At 33.9% G+C, this 18,555-nt stretch overlaps 1 protein-coding gene across 1 annotated transcript; it reads left to right on the top strand.

The window, feature by feature from the left end:
* The first annotated feature begins 531 nt into the window (after positions 1-531).
* Positions 532-18,209, top strand: LOC114580200 (protein RKD4-like). Its single transcript, XM_028696900.1, has 2 exons — positions 532-922; positions 18,123-18,209. Exons 1-2 carry the CDS (start codon positions 721-723, stop codon positions 18,197-18,199), a joined length of 279 nt encoding a protein of 92 aa, XP_028552733.1. The 5' UTR covers positions 532-720; the 3' UTR covers positions 18,200-18,209.
* Positions 18,210-18,555: the final 346 nt, after the last annotated feature.

The raw sequence follows: 18,555 nt of genomic DNA, 5'->3' as shown, positions 1-18,555 counted from the left end.
TATATAGGGAATGTAATAAGTTAGCTGATGTTTGTGCTGACTTTGCTTTTAGTAGTAATTTTCTTCAGTTGTTAAAGGAGGAATGTGATTGTATTGGTAGCTTGTATTATGCCTTCTTTTTTAATGCTAATGCTATTGCATCTTTCCCAAAAAAAAAAAGTAAATGAGTAATAATAAACTTGACTAGTCAAATTAAAGTACAAATGACATATTGTAATTGAGACTAATAAATATGAATTTCTAGGTATTTAATTCATAATTCTTCTTAGTTTGTGGAAGAGAAATGGTAATTAGAGAATAAATATATGTAAAATTAGAGAATTAATGTTATCTTAAGTTCAGACATTAACAGTGCAATAAAAAAAAGTTCAGATATTAACAAAAAATAGGTTGAATTCAATAATTTTACGAAAGTAAAAGTCATAGAACTTGAGGATTAAAAAAAAAAGAAACAAAATTAAGGAAGGGAATAAACAGCAAAATATGTGGTTTCGCATGAAATGGGCAAAATAGCAAACCAAGCCCTAGAACCGACGAGTGTCGACGTGTTGTTCCACTCAAACGAGTCCAGCTTCGAGCTTTCTGAGTTCCGACCGCCTCGGGCTTAAAAGAAGGATCCAACGTTCGAATCGATGCTGCTGCCTCGTCTACACGTTGGATTGGATTGGATTGGATTAGACATGCGTACTAGCTAATCTACGAGATTATGATCGTATAATTATGTACTTCACGTCAGGAGCTGAACCCTCGAGCCATCAAACCCGACTACCAGAAAACCCGGAGAGCGGGGGAAAAGCCGTTTCCTTGCCGGGAGCGAATCATCCCTCGCTGCGGCCGCCACCGACGAGGAGCGGGAAGCTCACAATTAACGACATTACAAAATTCTTTTCTCTCCCCATCGCCGAGGCCGCTTCCATACTTGGTGATCCCTTCTTGCCCGCCTAGCTTTTTAAATTCTTTTGCTTCTCGAAGTATTTCTTGCATTTGAGCTCTATTTGTTTGTCTTTTTTTGCTGCTTGGATGATTGTGGAAAGCGTAAGGTTGATTCGGATATGCGTTGTTCATGATTCGGAGCAACAAATGACATGAGTTATAAATTGATAAACTTCTTTCTTGCTTGAAAACATAGACAATGGCTGAGAAACCACCTTGTTTTGGAGATTTTTTGGGGACGCTTCGTGGTCTTGTTGCAATGAAGGGAGGATGCATAATTATTTACTGTATTCATTGCAAATGTGTAGCAGTGATGATTACGTACTGTATTGTCAACCTTAGGTAGCCTAGAGTTACCTCTTTACAAGCTGAACTTCGGGTTCATTGATAAAAAGCATTTGTAGTTGCCTAAAGCTTCTTGCGTTAGATCGTAGTCATGCGGCTAATGGTGTAAACATTACTTAATCCGAATATTAAATATTGAAAAATTGTGTGCAAGTTAAAGGTATATAGTTCTAGCTTAAATGTTTAGGAAGTTAGGCATAATTTTATATCACTGTTGTATATCATCAGGTTACACTGCTAAAATGATTTATAGGAGACAATGCTGAGTTGTAATAACATAAATACAAGATGGACAAAACCGAAAAACAAAAATGGTTATCAACAAAATATTGGATGTCTATGTGACTTATGTGCTAATTATTCGTGTTAGAAATCTTATGTTAATCATGTGCACCACTGCTTGGTCATTCTTGGAGAGAACCATGCAGAATATTATCTTACCTCAGCTTGGAAGAGGACATATGAAACATTCATATTTATTTTTGTAAGAGAGATGCTTTTTCAATCTTTGTAAAGAGAGCCTAAATTGGCTTCATATGGGCTTACAAAATACACATGTATGTGCTCCGAGTTGGTCATTAATTACCAAATTTTATGTGGGATTAGAGGGGGTTTCTTAATATCAAATTCAATAATTATGTTGTAATAATGTAATAATAAACCTAACTTTTGGTCTCACAACAAAAATAGGAGAGTCCAACACAAGTATCAACATTGTTTAAATGTTGCACGGACTATAAGCTTGAAGAAGGATTGCCCCTTAAATTTTGGGGAGAGCATGTTAACATTATGTAATTTGAAATAGTACACTTCCACATGTTTTATTTGTTAAAACACCAGATTAGAACGTGTTTGGATGAATACTATGATGCAGTCACATTCAAATTTTTTGATAACAAGCTCATAAAACATCAAGTATTGCAGACAAGTTTCATGAGAGTATTGAGAAATAAATTTTCATTTAACTGCTATGAAAGTTGAAATTTTTTTATCTCAATACTAGGACAGACTTTGTTTAAGTGACATGGTGTTTCATGTAAGAAAATCCTATTCTCCATGGAACCTAATGAAGGAAATAGAAATGCTCTAATGATTCCTCTTCTATGATTTGGTGCAAAAATGAGGCCCATAATATGCTCTAATTAAGAACCTCTTGTTATTTTAGTTGCCACACTCCACAAGGAAGCTTAGGCCAAATTGCCAATGTTCCAAAGAAATTGCTATCAATTTAATTGCATGATGGATTATAAGGGCCTCGCAATGGACAATCTTAGAGAGCTGAAGTTAGAATAGGAGGTCATTATGAATTAGGAGAGTATGCTCAAAATTAGTAATGAGACAATTCTGAAAATGCAACTGACCATGAATCGAAGTCCAACAATCCATCTTCAAGATTTAGTGTAATCAAGCTTAAATACCTCCCTTGTCATTCCTCTTTTTGTCCATTTCAAGTAAGGTCCAAACACAATCAAAGTTTTCATACTTTATGAATGATGTTGCACAAATCTTTTTGCAATGCCCTTATATTATAAGATTGGGCTCTGAATTTTGCTTCTAGTTGCAAAGATAATGAATTAAAAGATGCCATTGGCTTAGGAAATTGAGGATTGAGAGGAGAATAACGTCTAGTATTGAAATATTGCTACGATGGAAGAAACCCATTGAGTGAAAACATGTTTCAAAATAAAGGTTTGTAGATGGCAACATTGGGTTGTGCAGGGCACACTTTGTCACAATGGGTTCTCTTAAGTCAAGGAGCTTGACTGTCATAATGTTTTGAATCGATTGTAAAATAGTTAGACTCTTAGCAGCCACAATGGAGGAAAAGGATTCATGTAGCCGGATAAAGGCTTGATGATGATGATGTTGTTGTTGTAAAATTTGTAAGTATTGCACTATCTATTGACTATATCATGTTCTAAAGATTGGTAGATGGGACAATCTGATGTTAATTTCACATTTCTATGTTATGAGCTGGAAGTCGAAAATTACATTTAGTTCACACAAGGTTTCCACCAAAAGAAGAACCTCACTGGAAGTCCTCGTTATATTTTGTAGCAAGTTTACATGGATTGGTTCACAAAGTTTGCCACGAGATTCATATATTCTAGGTTTATTTATGTTGTAATCTGGGATCCTAGCTTGTGATTTTGATGATAACCTATGATGCATCGACACAGATACGGTGACATGGACACGACACGACACGAACACGACATTTTTTAAAAATATAGGACACGGGTGCGGCATGGACACGACATAATAATTTTTTAATATAATATATTAAAATTAAGGTAACATTATATTAAAAATGGCAAGCAATAATAAATCAAAATTATAATAACTTGTTTAGCTTATAAAATAAAGATATTTAATATAAAAATGTCTAATAGAACCACAAAAATATAAGCAAAAAACTATTTAATATAACATGAATGTCCAACAACTCAATAGAGGGAATGATAGAACTAGATTCAGATGTTGGTCTTTGACCTTCATATCATCATCATTGAATATCATTGCTTCCAACTCTGGTTCATCTAGAGAAAGATTTGTAACCTCCAATAACCCCATATCATGAAGCCACTCAAACCCATCTCCAGCAACATCCCATATCTTGTTATCACCTGTCATATAAAGTGGGGTTTTTCTTGATAGAAGACGAAAATTTATATGCACATAAACTAAATCTTCAGCACGTTGTGGAGTTATTTTATTTATCTTCATTGATTGCATAAATGAGTATGTGCTCCAATTTCTCTCACAACAGGAAGTTTTATTGCTTTGGTTTGAAGAAGCGATGCTGAAGCTTCATGAATCAACCACCATATTTTTGGATCCATCCTCTATCTATCAACCAAAGATTCTTGATCATCAAAATCCTCCAAATATCCAAAAAACTTTGTAAGTTCTATATTAATTTTTCTTCTCTCCTTATTTGGGAAATATCATTTCAAGCACATCTTTCTCATATTTGACACTTCTAAGTCTTTTTTTGGTGAGACGCATTGAGGATCTTTTTGAAGTCATTCTTTACTTGAATACCTTCAAATAATACAAAGCATATAAAATTATTTAATCATTTACCAAGAAAATTTAAAATTAATTTAAAAGATGAATACAAATGTACCTTGGATTTAATGAATGGGCCAAAAAATGCAGAGATGTGTTGCTTTTAATCCACCTATCCTCAAGAATGGTATAGACAATGCTCCAAAAACTTGAGTCTTCATTATGTAACTTTCTTTCATGTCTGTATATAATTTCTTTCACTTTTGTTAACATAAAGTCCCACATCTCATAAATCAAATGTAGGCATGATTTATCTGTGTCAGCCTCTCTCAACATGTCATAAATCGGATCAGTGAAAGCCAAAATGTAATCTATATCATTCCACCACAAATCATCTAAGACATTTTCTTTCACATATCTTGCTTTCCCACATCATCTTCTCGAAAGCAAGACTTCTCACTAATCACCATAGATTGAAGGACATTTTTTATTTGTTTGAATCTTCTCAACATGATTATTATAAAGGCAAAACGAGTTTCAGCAACAGTTAACATTCTCAAATGTGAGAAATTATTAAATATTGAAAGTCTCATTGAGTGGTTCATAATGAAATTTCTTATCAAAACAGCATCATCTGCAATTACTATTATCCAATGACATTCAACATAGATGATTTCATTTGTCTATGTGTTCTTTGCTGCACAAATATTTTTTAGAACAAGATTTAAAGTGTGCACAACACATGGAGTCCAGAATATATAAGGACAAGTTTGCTCCACCAACAATACTGCAGCTCTACACACCGGTGTATTATTTGTTATAACCCGCATAATATTTGAAGGCCCAATAATGACTATCTCCTCTTTAATCAAATTGACAATGAAATATTTATCTTTGTATTCTCCTTCAATTCACAGCTTTAATAAATATTGGGTAATTCTCTATAACGGCATGGAATTAATGAGTGGTCTTCTTTGAGGATCAATCCAACCATCACACATCAAAGTGACTCATTTTTCTTTCCATACACCTTTTGTTGGTTCAAGCAATATTTCAATATGTGCTCTTTTCCTTTCTAATAATTTTGATCTTATTGCATTGTAGCAAGGTGGAACATAACCTGCAAGGTTGTTATTACATGCAAAAGTGAATGCATTTTTGTAATGAAGATTTCTTGCAAGGTTGAAAAGAAGTCCAACTGAAAAAAACATCATTGCAATTTCACCATCCAATTCCTCTTGGTGCTGCATGTTAAAAGCCTTTTCTAAAGCACTATTGGTAACTCTTTTTCTTTTCTTTGAATCATATCTTTTGTTCCTACATGATAATGAATGATTAACTCTAATAGATGAGGATGAAGTGTGGGATGAACCATGGGTAGATGACAAAGATATTTCTTTAGGAAGTGCTCTTTTGATCCTAGATTCAGCTTCATCAATTTGTCTATTCAATTCAATCAGTTATGACGTAGTAATCTTAGGATACATTTTAATTCCATGGCAAAAAATCTTAAGTAGATGTGCTTTCACCCTAAAATAAGATCTTTTGTAGGTGCCACCACAATAATTGCATTTGAATGACACATTCCCTCCTTCTTTAAAAGTTTTTTCTAACTTTGTAACATGAATCCATAATAGTTTATCAATTTCTACAGATGACTCTTTTGAACCACTCTCACCAGCACTAGAGCTCATTTTGCTTTTAAATTTACTAGTGAAGCAGAAGAAATAAAGACTTATTATAAAATAATTAAAAATTGCCAAACAAAGTTAAAAAATAATTAAAGAACTATTGCATCATGCGCTATGACTATCACCTTAAAAAACAATTAAAAATTTGCAACTATGTCGGGGGTTCAAGGGGGCGTTGCCCCTTCGCAGGGTTTGGCCTGCTCGGTCAGGTCGCGAGGTCAAGGGGCAGCGGCCCTATGGAGGTTTCCGGGGTAGCGCCCCCAAAAAAATTTTTAACTGTAAGAGTGAAAGTGTAGTGAAAGCGCAATAAAAACGCAGTGAAAGCACAACAAAAGCACAGTTAAAGCGCATTAAATAAATAAATTTTTATTGTAAGAATAATTTAATCCAAAACAAATAAAATACTTTTAAAAAATATTCTCTTATGATCACTAATATATAAAATCATTGATAAATGAAGAGAAATGACGAATGGAGAAACAAATGACGAAATCAACTTACAAGTTTGAAATATTTTCTACGGTTTGGCGTCGGCTTCCCTTGGCTACACCCAGAAACTAAGGAGGATGGCTTGTTGCTTACGGCCGAAAGGGAAGACCAAGGGTGCGATCTCCAGCCGACCGCTGCTCGCCTCAATCGCTCAGGAAGACCACGAATACGAATATGAATACAGAGTTAAGGAGAAGATGAAGACCCAGGCGTGAACCGGCTAATATGAAATAGCGGGATAAGGGTTTTATTTATTTATTTAATTATATAATAGCCAACATATGTGTCTGGTTTAATTTTTTATTTTTTTTAAATGGGACACACTAGTGATGTGTCCGACACGTGTCCTTGTCCTGTCGGACACGTGTCCTTGCCCTGTTGGACACGTGTTCGATACTGCATACCCTCTTAAAACGAAGTGTTAGTGCATCATAGATGATAATAAATAATATTGATTGTCTCTTTATTTCTTCTAGTACTTATATTGCATATTTGCTTTTGTGTGTACAGACATTTCAGGTACATCATATTCCGTGCAATAAAGATTTAGGGCTCAAGAATTGAGTATAATAGGATGATGTTTTCAAGAGCTATAATTTTCATTTCTTTATTTTTATGTTTCTTGAGTCAAAGTAATGTAAATGTGTATGCTAACTTAGCGACCGTGCACACACACTCACGGGGTTATGAGAAAATGAATTTTAGATTTTTTGAAGTTTGTACTGTACGATCCATATTCCTTCTGTAAGATCAGTTAACGGCTAAATAAATGATCAATATTTCTGAACTAAGCGTACTGTACGAATTATATCGTACATGACGATAAGTTCAAAACAAAACCCTAGTCGACAATCAGATTTAGATAAGTATTTTAATTTTTAAATTTTGAATTGATTGTACTATACGAACCTATTCATATTGTACGATATTTAAAATATTACCTAAATTAATCCTTGTAATTAGTTAATCTAATTAATGTTTAATTAATATGATAGATCATATAATACAATGTTGATTGTACTGGACGATTGACATAGATGATATTTGATTGTCTCGGAGTTCGTCCTGTGCAATCTTAAGAAGAATGAACTAATCGTATCGTACGATCCAAGTATCATATTGTACGATCAATATATTGTATTTGAACAGATTATATTATGAGTCATTTGTCGTACTAAATGAACTGGGATTTCTTAAACTAATCGTACTGTACGATCCTAGATCGTATTGTATGAACAAAGTCGGCTAACTTGAATTTTAGAATTAATTTGATCTTTTGTTTAAATATCATCTCTAATTCGTCTTAAGGTATCTTAGTCACTTTTCCTGAGGGAGAGCATCAGTAAGAAGGGTTTGAAGATAGAGAATTACTTTGGAGAGAAAGAGAGAGATGTGAGGTATTGAGGGAGAAGATTCTTGTGGGAACAAGAGAGTGTGTGAGAATGGTTTCTACACATTATTGCTCGGTGATCTTACACCTTCCTCCAAGGCCAGTGTCTTCTCTTGAGGGAAACTCCAGCAAGTCTCTAAGTGGAAAGGATCTGGTTTCTCTACCGCACTAAGGAGGTGAAAGGGATTTGGCTACTTCGCTGCACTGGGAAAGTGAAAGGGATTTAGTTACTCCACCACATTGGAAAGGTGAAGAGGATTCGGTTATTCTGTCGCACTGAGGAGTTGGAAGAGATTGGCAATGGCTTCTCCGCCTTGTTATGGGGGCAAAATGAGAGTCACTAGTATTAGTGCAATACTCAGAGTGGGGGATCTCCTGTGGCTGCTATATTAGTTTTTTTGACTTGCTTGCATGATTACTTGGTAGGTAGTAGCTGCCAGTTGTGGTGGATTAGTGTATTCAGTTCATTTGGAACTGATGTTTACTGCAATTGTGGGTATTATTATGTGGAACTGTTGGCCCGTTCCATTGTTCTGTTTCTTGATTTTTTTTTTTGAAATGGCTGGGCAATAATGATTAAATCCTCGAAAAGGAAATCATTTACAACTATGTGGCATTTGTGTTATCTTTAATTGAGTAGATACTAATAATTGAACATATGCTAATTAAGCAAACACAAATTGTAGCCTTGGATGGCAATATTGATGGTATATGGCCCCACATTTTCTACACTTATATCTTTGCTTGTCATCATTAGGAAGGGTTAACATTCATAATAACCCCAAACTGTTGAACTAATTTTTCTTCTTTTCTTGAGGGTTTGCGCCCCCTCCAATACCTTCCCATCAACATTAGAGTTATCAACATCATTTAATTCATCAATGTCTATCTCAACTGCATTATCACCAGTACCTATTTGCACATTGTCATCAAAAGGACTGAAGTTGGCAAAACTTGAACCGCATGATAAATGTCTACATAACAAATCTTAAATGATAAGATGTTCTATTCTAATCACTAATTCGATTCTCTCCAAGTAAAATGGTTGATAAGGTTAAAAATAATAAAATAAAAGCGCTCAAAACCCCCTATGATAGCCATGCTCATTGTGTAATATAACCGAAGGGGTTCACTTGTATAATCAAAATATTCAAATTATAAAATCCAAATATTTCAAATAGTTACCTTGACGATGGTCATGTTGAAAGAGAATATCAACTTGAGGGAATTTTATTTTCAAAGCACCCTCAAATTCGAAAGCTAATCATTCATGACTTACGTTTTAATAAAAAATAAAAAATTAAATATTTAAAAAAATCTAAAAAGTAGTTCAAACAAAATTTATGTATATTTTCCTGGATCAAAATACGGATTATTACAATTTATCTCCCTAAACTAAAAATAACAATCTATCAATCCTCCACAATTGTTTGTTAAGAGTGATAAATTTAAATTAATCTCAACTTCGTAAAATAAATATCTTATCAAGCATATCGCTATGTTGGATCTCAATCAATTTTTTGCTAGTAAAAATGTGACAGGTTTCCTCTAATTTGTGGTTTTGTAACCAAATGATGCCGCGAGTAAATGATTATGATTAAGACTCTCTAACCGAGTGATTTCACCATAAAACTCCAATAACTTAAAAACCCTTAAGTTGTAATCATAGGGTTTAGTTTTTTTTTTTTTGAAGAAATGCATAGAGCAATTTTATTAATGAAGAAAGATACAAAACTAAGTGATTGATCTACAATCACATTCCTCCTTTAACATAGAAATAAAGAGAGGAGGATTCTTATTACTACTAAAGTCATCAAAAAAAAAAATCTAATGAACGAGCATAGTTAGCACAAAATCAGCTAACTTATTACAATTTCTATTTGCAAATTGAAATAAAACTTGATTAAAATCAAACACGAAAGAAAAATCTTCAAGCTTTGGTGCATTCTTCTTGACATCCTCCTTATTAAAAAGCCTTTGAACATGATTGATAACATTTAGATTGTCTCCCTCTATAATGATACCCTTATATTCAAGCATCCAATATTGAATAATCTTCTTAACCAACAAGATAGAAAATAATTCAAATTGTGTTGAGTCCCTATGAAGAGAGTTAACTCCAAAAGCACATAAGAATCTGCCTTTATGATCTCTAAAGATCCCTCCGACACCTGCTTTATAATTTCTCTCTAGGGAAGCATTAATGTTTAACTTAATCCATTCGGGTGGAGGGGGTTGCCAAAAAAAGACAGCTGTAAAATCTGATTGGAATCCCAGTGATAGGAAATATGATTAAGACTAAATGAAGCAATAGCAAAGCTTAAGGCGTTAGCTGCAATAACATTCAAACTATCTTCATTTCAGCAGAAAAAGACCACAGAACAATACATGTTGCCAATGAATGGATTGAATTATGCATATGATTCCATCCCTAAATAAAATTCCTCAATGGAACAGAATACCGGGATCTGAAATCCCCATTTTCTAAGCGAATTAAGAGCTTCAGTTATTTTCATACATTTAAAAACAATGTGCTCTGAATTTTCTGTCACCATACATCCTCTTGGAAACTCATTGTAATCCAACAACCTTCGATGTAATAAGAATTCATTTAAGGGAAGTGCATTGATGGTTAAACGCCACTAGAAAAGATCAACCCGAGGCCTTAACTTAAGTTTCCTTCACCACTGCCAATGTGGATCCTCATCACCGTTTCCACATAATTTCTGAGATATTAATGCTGAAATCGATTTACCTGAGCATTTGGAAATAAACTCCATTTGATCTCCTTCTAATTCTGGACATATTGGAACCTTCTTGATAACGTCTACCAGATGACGCCCAAAGAACTGCAGCAACTGAATTTCATCCCATTCTCCATCCCATATAAAACTATCCAGAAATTTTGCATCTTCATTAAGAACCGCAGTAAACGTGGGCCATTCTTTAATTGGTTTATCAAAAATCCAAGCATCCTCTAAGGTATTGATTTCACATCTCGTGGAGACTTTTCATCTTAATATCAGAGAAATATATTTGAATCCTAAAACAATAATCTTCCACGTCAGAGAGCAGTTTTTTTTTAGCATCATTTCTCCACATGTGTTTACCATACTTAGCAATAAGCATTCTATTGAGAAGAGAAGACAACTTTGATATGAGATTCCAAACAAATTTAGCTCTTAGTGGGCCAACTTTGTTATCCACCGAATGGACACCTTGACCACCCAATCTTCTACGATTACAAAGCTTTTCCTTCTTGATCTTTTAACTGATTTAGCAAAAAGAACTGAAGACTTTTGAAGATTAACCTTCTGACCTGACCAACCTCTATAATCTTTCAAAAGTTTGCTGATTTTTTTTGCACTGTTATGTTTAGCCTCTGAAAAGATAATGATGTCGTCTGCATATAATAAATGAGATAATCTTTCTGCATTTGGAGCTATTTTAATGCCAATATTTGACCCTCTATGAGCAAATGCATCAGAAAACAACTGAGAGCATAAAATGAAGAGATATGGAGACAAGGGACAACCTTGTCTAAATCCGCTCTTAGCCTCAATCCAATTTGAATTATTCCCATTAATTAAAATTGAGAATTTCGGATCATAAACACATTTTGAAGGAGGAGATTAGAAAATTTACTTGGAAAACCACAACTTCTAAAATTTGCTTGAGAGTAGACCACCCCATGCTATCATAAGCTTTTTCCATATCAATCTTGATAGCCATTAGCCCTTTAGAAGACTTAGAAAATCTGAACTTGTTGAACAATTCTTGTGCAAGTAAAACATGATAAAAAATTGAACGCCCTTTCACAAAAGCCACTTGTTCTTCGATCATAAATTATTTTAGAAATAAAACCAATAAGTCTATTTATAGCATCTTAGCCGCAATCTTGTATATTGACAAGCAAAGGCTAATAAGCCTAAAGTTAGAAGGGTAAACCGGATTTTTTTTCTTTAGGGATAAGAACCACTAAAGTTTCCTTCCAATTAGGACACATGAAGCCATTCATAAAAAATGAATTAATAGCCTTCCACTAGTCTTCTTTGATGATAGACCAATAAGTTTTAATGGAGTAAGAAATACCATCAATACCTGGTGAGATGTTTGCTTCCAGTGTAACTATAACTCTTTCAAAGTCCTCCTTTGTGAACTCAGCTAACAAGAACTTTCTATCATTATCATTCAACACTTGATAAGGGGCTGACCACTCTTTAAGCTTACACTTTCTATCCTTCCATTTTTCTTTGAAGAAATCAAAGAAAATGTCTTCAACTAGATTTGGATCTTCAACCCACTCCCCATTATTGTCTTTTATCTGATTAATCCTATTACTATTTCTTCTACCCGTAGCAAATGCATGAAAAAACTTTGAGTTGGAATCCCCATCCAAAATCCACTTCGCCTTAGCCCTTTGTCTCCACTAGGTGTTAAGACGACCAAGTATACAATTCATCTCATGCACTTTAGCCTTCAACAAAAGTAGTTTATCTTCTGATAACCCGCCACTATCAGCTTCTTCCTTTTGAAGCTCATAAATTTCCTTCTTCAAGATATCTTTCAAATATGAAAGATTTTAGTGTTTTGATTTGCTTCAGAAAAAAAGTGCCCTCAAAGCTCTTTTAAATTTTAAATTGAGAGCAATAGCATCATTACATTGTACTTCCTTCCTCCAAGAGTCAGAGACAATAGCTACCGAAGCAGGGAATGAAGACCAAACTTCTTCAAATCTAAGAAATTTATTCCTCCGAAAACCAGTAGAGAATAGCTTGATTATAATTCGGCAATGGTCCGAAGCTATCCTTTCAAGATGAAGAACACAAGACATTTGAAGTATCTCCAAAGCAGCCGTATTTACAAGGCAATGATCCAACCTTTCCAAAATACGAGCTCCACCTTTCTTATTGTTGCACCATGTATATTTAGGACCAATTACTCCTAAGTCGTGAAAGTCACATAAGTTCATAAACATACTCATATCATGTGCTCATTGAGAGAAAGTAAACTTTTCCCCCCGTCTTTTCTCTTCTTGAGATAATATGCAATTAAAATCCCCTCCAAGAATAGAAGGAAGATTACACTTCGAAAGCTCTTCTAGTTTGCTCCATAAGATCCTTCTTTTATAAGAATCTCTATTAGCATAAACAGATGAGATAATCCACACTCCTTTATTGACAATTTGTAATTCACCTGTAACAACTTAAGAAGATGCTTATAAAACAGAAAAAAAAGCCATATCATTCCTCCAGCAGACCATAATTCTGCCAAATAAGCCTTCTGAAGGAAAAAGAAAGAAGTCTCAATTGCATACAATTAGTTTGTTGCACTCAAACCTATCCATCGTAGAAATCTTAGTTTCTACAAGCCCGACAAAAAATACATCATATTCTTTTACAAACTCCTTCAAATGGTGGGAGGCTTCACTTTTCCTAGCCCCCTTACAATTCCAAAAGGCAATGGAAGACATTAATGATAAGAATTGGGATTGCTCCCTTTCTTACCTCTTAACGACATATCTCCTTTCCTACTGTGTTGAAGGATATTAGATTTTCCCAATGACCTTAGCTCCTTTTGAAACTTAACTTTCTCACCAACATTATTATCAACAATCTTACTTCTTCCTGAAATAGAAGACTTACTTCCATCTTCAACAACGTCCCCTTCTTCTATTTCATCAGCCGGTACCAAGGAACAAGCAATATCATCAGTCTTGGAGGCTTCATCTTCACAACAAGATTCAAGAATTTTAAACATATTATCAACTTTGAGGGAATCAGAATTACCAATAACCTGAACCGTCACAGCATCATTGACAATATCCACCTTGGAACCTGGATGATCCTCATTCTTAGAATATTGGAGTTTCTTTGAATTCGCCATCACTCCAGGCTCAAACATCTTAACATCTATACCATCTTCAGATAGGAAAGATTTATCCTTTGAAAAATTAATTTTAATATTGGGTCTCTTCGCCCATGGATTTCCAGCTACCTTGTCTACAAGTAGTTCCTCAGCAGAATTAACATTTAAAACTCTCTCTTGAGCATTGCCACAAACATTATAAGGCTTAACTGAAGGAGAAATTTTCTTTATTGAGTCCGCTTTGACGTTTCCAAATCTATTAATGAAGTGTTTCAAACCAGCAGAAGAGGATGCCTCATAATCATTCATAAAACCAAAATCGAAGGAGGGTTGAGGAGAAGCAGCATCAACACCTTTTCCTTTACCAATAATAGGAGATACTTTCAAAATAGCTTCTGGGATAGGTTCCCTAATAACCAATGCGATTGATTTAGCAGACTTTCTTCGATCATCTGATCCCTCAGGGGATCTGGAAGAGCCATTAAGACGGATGGAAGAAGTCCGGCGAAAGTCAGAGGGCGCTGCCGTTGCCTCTGACATCAGCGAAAAGTGTGCCAAAAAGATAGAGTGCAAGAAATTTGAAAAAAAGGGAGTTTCTCTCACTAGCAAACTAGAGTTTCTCTCACTAGCTCAAACAGGAGTTCAAATAGAAGTCAATCATAGGGTTTAGTTGATGGGACATAACTTTCTCTGTTTTCTTATGGTGATTCAAATCCTAATTTTATATGTTCCTCGTGGATGATGCAATACATATCTACAAAAAATATGTGTTTGTTAGGCTAAGTTGACTATCTTTGCTAGCTTAGTAGACTATGGTCTTGATAACTCAGGACTATGAAATCATGAGATATTGATCGAGTTCTTCATCATTTCTCCCATTATCTATTTTAATTTTACAGTGGTAAATCTCTCTCATTTTTTAAGCAAAAATTATTATAACTATATGCTAATGATTTAGTGCTATATATTGATTAGGTTTAATCACAGTTCTCCATCATCACCAAGAGAGATAATTAACGATACGAGTTTGCACCTACGGAAAACTTGGAATCTTATCTTAAACCTTCTGCAAAATGTGTGCAAAATTTTTAGGTAGTTTCTTACTTATAATCCAAATAAACTTCTAAAAATTTCACTTGGACCTCTAACTCTCTTCGTAAAGCTGAGCTTGAATTTTCGAAGCCCACAAGCTTAGTTCTTTCTAAATTGCTAATTGTGGTCCTTGTCCAGTATCCTTTTATTCATTTATGTAGTTGTGGGATTTCTACTAGTGTTCATTATGATTTTTTTGCGCATTTTATGAGTTATGGATCATGTTTGTTATGGGAAGGATGTGGTTGATTGTCGACTATGTCTAAAAATATTTGGGGGAAAATTTTATGACTATAAATATTGGTCACCTAAGGCATGTACGCAATAGTTTTCGATAATATTATTTTGAGTATTTTGTTACCTCATTGTTCTTGAATGCTGGATATATGCAAACATTTAGTGTGGTGCAAGTGGTTGCTATCAAATTATGAGAGAAGTCATCTCCTTCTATTAGGCATGAGGCTTGAATTTTTTAATAAAGTTATTTTTTTCTTACTCAGTTATATTCTATAATTTTAATTGTTGGTTTACTTGTGTGCTTGGATATGGCGAAACTTGTACGAGCTAGTTTTTCTAATTGTTATTTGATTTCTGATCCTTTTATAATTTTCATTGATATTGAATTTCTTTGCTAAATTGCTATTTTGGTGACTATTAAATCATTAGTTGTGGTGAAAATTACATATTTCTAGTTTTTATCAAAAATGATAAATGCTTGTTTAAATTGGTGGTTCAGGAATTACAATTTTTTTGTATCTATATTATCTTAGATCTGTCTTAGGAAGCCTTAAATCCTATTTGATTTAATATCAAAGCTAGGTTGCATCATTATGCCAATGTAAGTCGGAGATAATTATTGTTTCAATCAACAAAATAATCATATGATGCAATTTAAACAATTTTGGTAAGTCATTGTCTTAGATACCTGCAATGTGATTATCTTTAGTTTAGAAATTATATTTCTACATTCAGTTGGATGTATAATCATAAGGAATTTTCAAATTATATTTCTTTGAATGTTATAATCTATTTTATTTCTGAATAGTTCAGTTTGATAAATGAAAATTAATGTGGGATGATCAATTATTTTGGCAATGTGTTGCAAGTGAATAAAATCTACATGTGGTGACATGAGACATAAACTTAAATGATTATATTTTTCTTTCAATAAATATATGGTCTAAATTGATGTAAATTAAAGAATTCTAAATAAGGGGATTGTGTTATTTTGAATATTATGAAAAGATTAAAAGTCTTGTAACTAAATATTAATTGCATCTACACTATAGTGTTATCATAATTTATTTTATTAAGGATCATTAGGTAAGAAATTAGAAATGATTTAAGCTACAATTGGTAGAAAGCACTGCATGGTGCTTTATAATGAGCTTTGGATACTAAGAAACAATACAATTGTTCTCTTATCAAGAATATTACATATGCACTTAAAATGCCTAAAGATAAATTATTTTCATCAGTTATATTCTTATAAAAGTATAAGTACTAATTATTCTTGGTCATAGAAAAAAAAGAGACAAGATTTATCTTTATGCAATCTACATGCAATAGGGATGTGATAGAATGAAGACACTTTCAAATATCAACCATTGAATTGCTACAAGATGTGTGTGTTCATTGTATCCATAAAATCAAGCATAAATCTCGAGGCATCAACCAATATATGATGGTCTAACATTGTTTACACTTGACACTAATTTGAGAGCCACCTTATAAGCTAATTCCAAACTTTGAAGATCTCATTTGACCATCCATCACCTCGAGAGCAAAATTCTTTAAATTAGAAATTTGAGATGAGGTATCTTGATTATCAACACTTTGATTGATCGAAAAGAAAAATACCCTTTAGCCAAGGGTATTTTCATCCAACAAGGATCTTGAAGATGAAGTTTTCTTTCTACCTCCATCAATCGCAATAAATTACTAAATTTCCTTTCACTCTCACTTCTCTAACAAGTGGAAGGAGGGCTCTCCTCTACGCTTTCGTTCTTTAGCCTAACAGAGAATCTCTGTTGAATTATTTTGTACTCTTGTTTGCTTAAAGCTCTGCTATTGAGTTGAGTGTTGGAGGATCTTCAATGGGACCAAATCTTTGTGTTGGCTTGGTAAACTTTAATTTTGCCGATTGTGTGAAGGACATGAATGTTGTAGGTTTAAGACGACCACTTATCCTATTACTCTTTTTTGGATATTCAAAGATTGTTAGAAAATATTAGGAATGACCTTTCTTTATTAGATTTAAACGAGAATTTGACTTTTAATAGGACATAATGGAGAAAAAGGATTCATGTAGCCGACCCCACGTAGTGGGATAAAGGCTTGATGTTGTTGTTGTTGTTGTTGTTGTTGGATATTCAAAGATTGTTATTTGGCACATAATATTTTCGTTCCTTTTGAAGTTTAGTCAACATGCATTTCTATGTATGAAGGCCCCTCCACCCCCCGCATGCGCTCGTGCAAATGAAATGTTAATTCTTTCCTCAATATATCTTCCTTTTTTTAACCATCATGGACATCCGGAAACTCATGACCTTTATCAACTAATGGGGGCCTACCTGAGGCATCTAGCGAAGTCTATTGAAAACAATTATAGTAACATGACATCAACATATGTTAACTTCTAGTCAAGAATGTTGTTATGTTCTTTGGTATATCTTATTCATAGCTTTTCAAGTACATCAATGATATGAATTCATTGTCCATGCCTCTTTTTACTACTTCGATGCTTGCTCCTCAGTTGGTATAATTATGTGTACACCTGATCATCAGAGTTTTTCAACATGAATAATCACATTCACTATGCCATTTATAATAGAAAATAGGAAATGCAACTTTCGTCGTCAGAAAATAGGAAATGCTGCTTAACTTTTTTCAAGTTCTTAGGTGCTTTCTCATTTGTTTCAGTTCAGTCTAATCAAATGAGCTATTTATGTTTTTTTTTTAAATATTTTTGTTGCATGCTTAACTTTTTCCCTGCATCTTAGCTTTTGTTATTTATTTATTTATGGGGAACTATGCCCAACCAATGACGATAGAGTTGGGGATTTCGTTATGCTTTGAAATTCATTCATTTTGTGAAAAGAAATGACAAATTTTCATTAATCTGTTTCTTTTTACGACAAAGCCTATAAACCACTTGCCTTTTAGTATGAGTCTTCAGGTTTGATATTGCAGTCTAATGCATTCGACAACTTGATGGCTAGGGCTTTTTTGTTCCATTGAGTTATCCACATATTTGCACCAAAATGTTTTGTCACCTGACTAATTATAAGGGCTCCTTGCAGGAGTTTCTGACAGCGTTTTGAAGAGAATCTGCCGTGAAAATGGCATTGTAAGGTGGCCATATCGCAAGGTAGGATAACAACTTTTATGTATGAACCTCTGCTTCTCGTTTGTTAATTTTCAACCAAACAAAATAGCGATAGTTTTGAAATTTTTTTCTCTGACTGGGTCTATTTTCACGTTTTAAAGAATGCTACTTTTTTTGTTAAAATAATTTTAAATGTATCTTGTTATTTTTGTGAAAATCAAAGTTAAAGTTTGCTCCTTGTATGTCTTCTTGATCATCATTTATTTGTGTACTCCAGTGCCCTTTTGCCTTTATCCGTGTGTGCCACGTTATTTGGTTGTTATCTTCATGCTTGACTTGCAACACACGGAGCATGACACAGTCGTTAAATGATATGGTTATTTCATAAGCCACACATGACACAATCT

The sequence above is a fragment of the Dendrobium catenatum genome, unplaced genomic scaffold (assembly GCF_001605985.2).
Source record: "Dendrobium catenatum unplaced genomic scaffold, ASM160598v2 fragScaff_scaffold_853, whole genome shotgun sequence".
Taxonomy (NCBI): domain Eukaryota; kingdom Viridiplantae; phylum Streptophyta; class Magnoliopsida; order Asparagales; family Orchidaceae; genus Dendrobium; species Dendrobium catenatum.
The sequence above is the reverse complement of the archived record's forward strand: the minus strand, read 5'-3'. Positions and strand labels throughout refer to the sequence as shown.

Excerpts from the sequence above, each read along its gene's own strand:
- LOC114580200 (XM_028696900.1), top strand. The coding sequence starts at position 721 with ATGTACTTCACGTCAGGAGCTGAACCCTCGAGCCATCAAACCCGACTA. Across the intron at positions 923-18,122 it reads CGAGGCCGCTTCCATACTTG|GAGTTTCTGACAGCGTTTTG; the intron begins GTGATCCCTTCT and ends GGCTCCTTGCAG.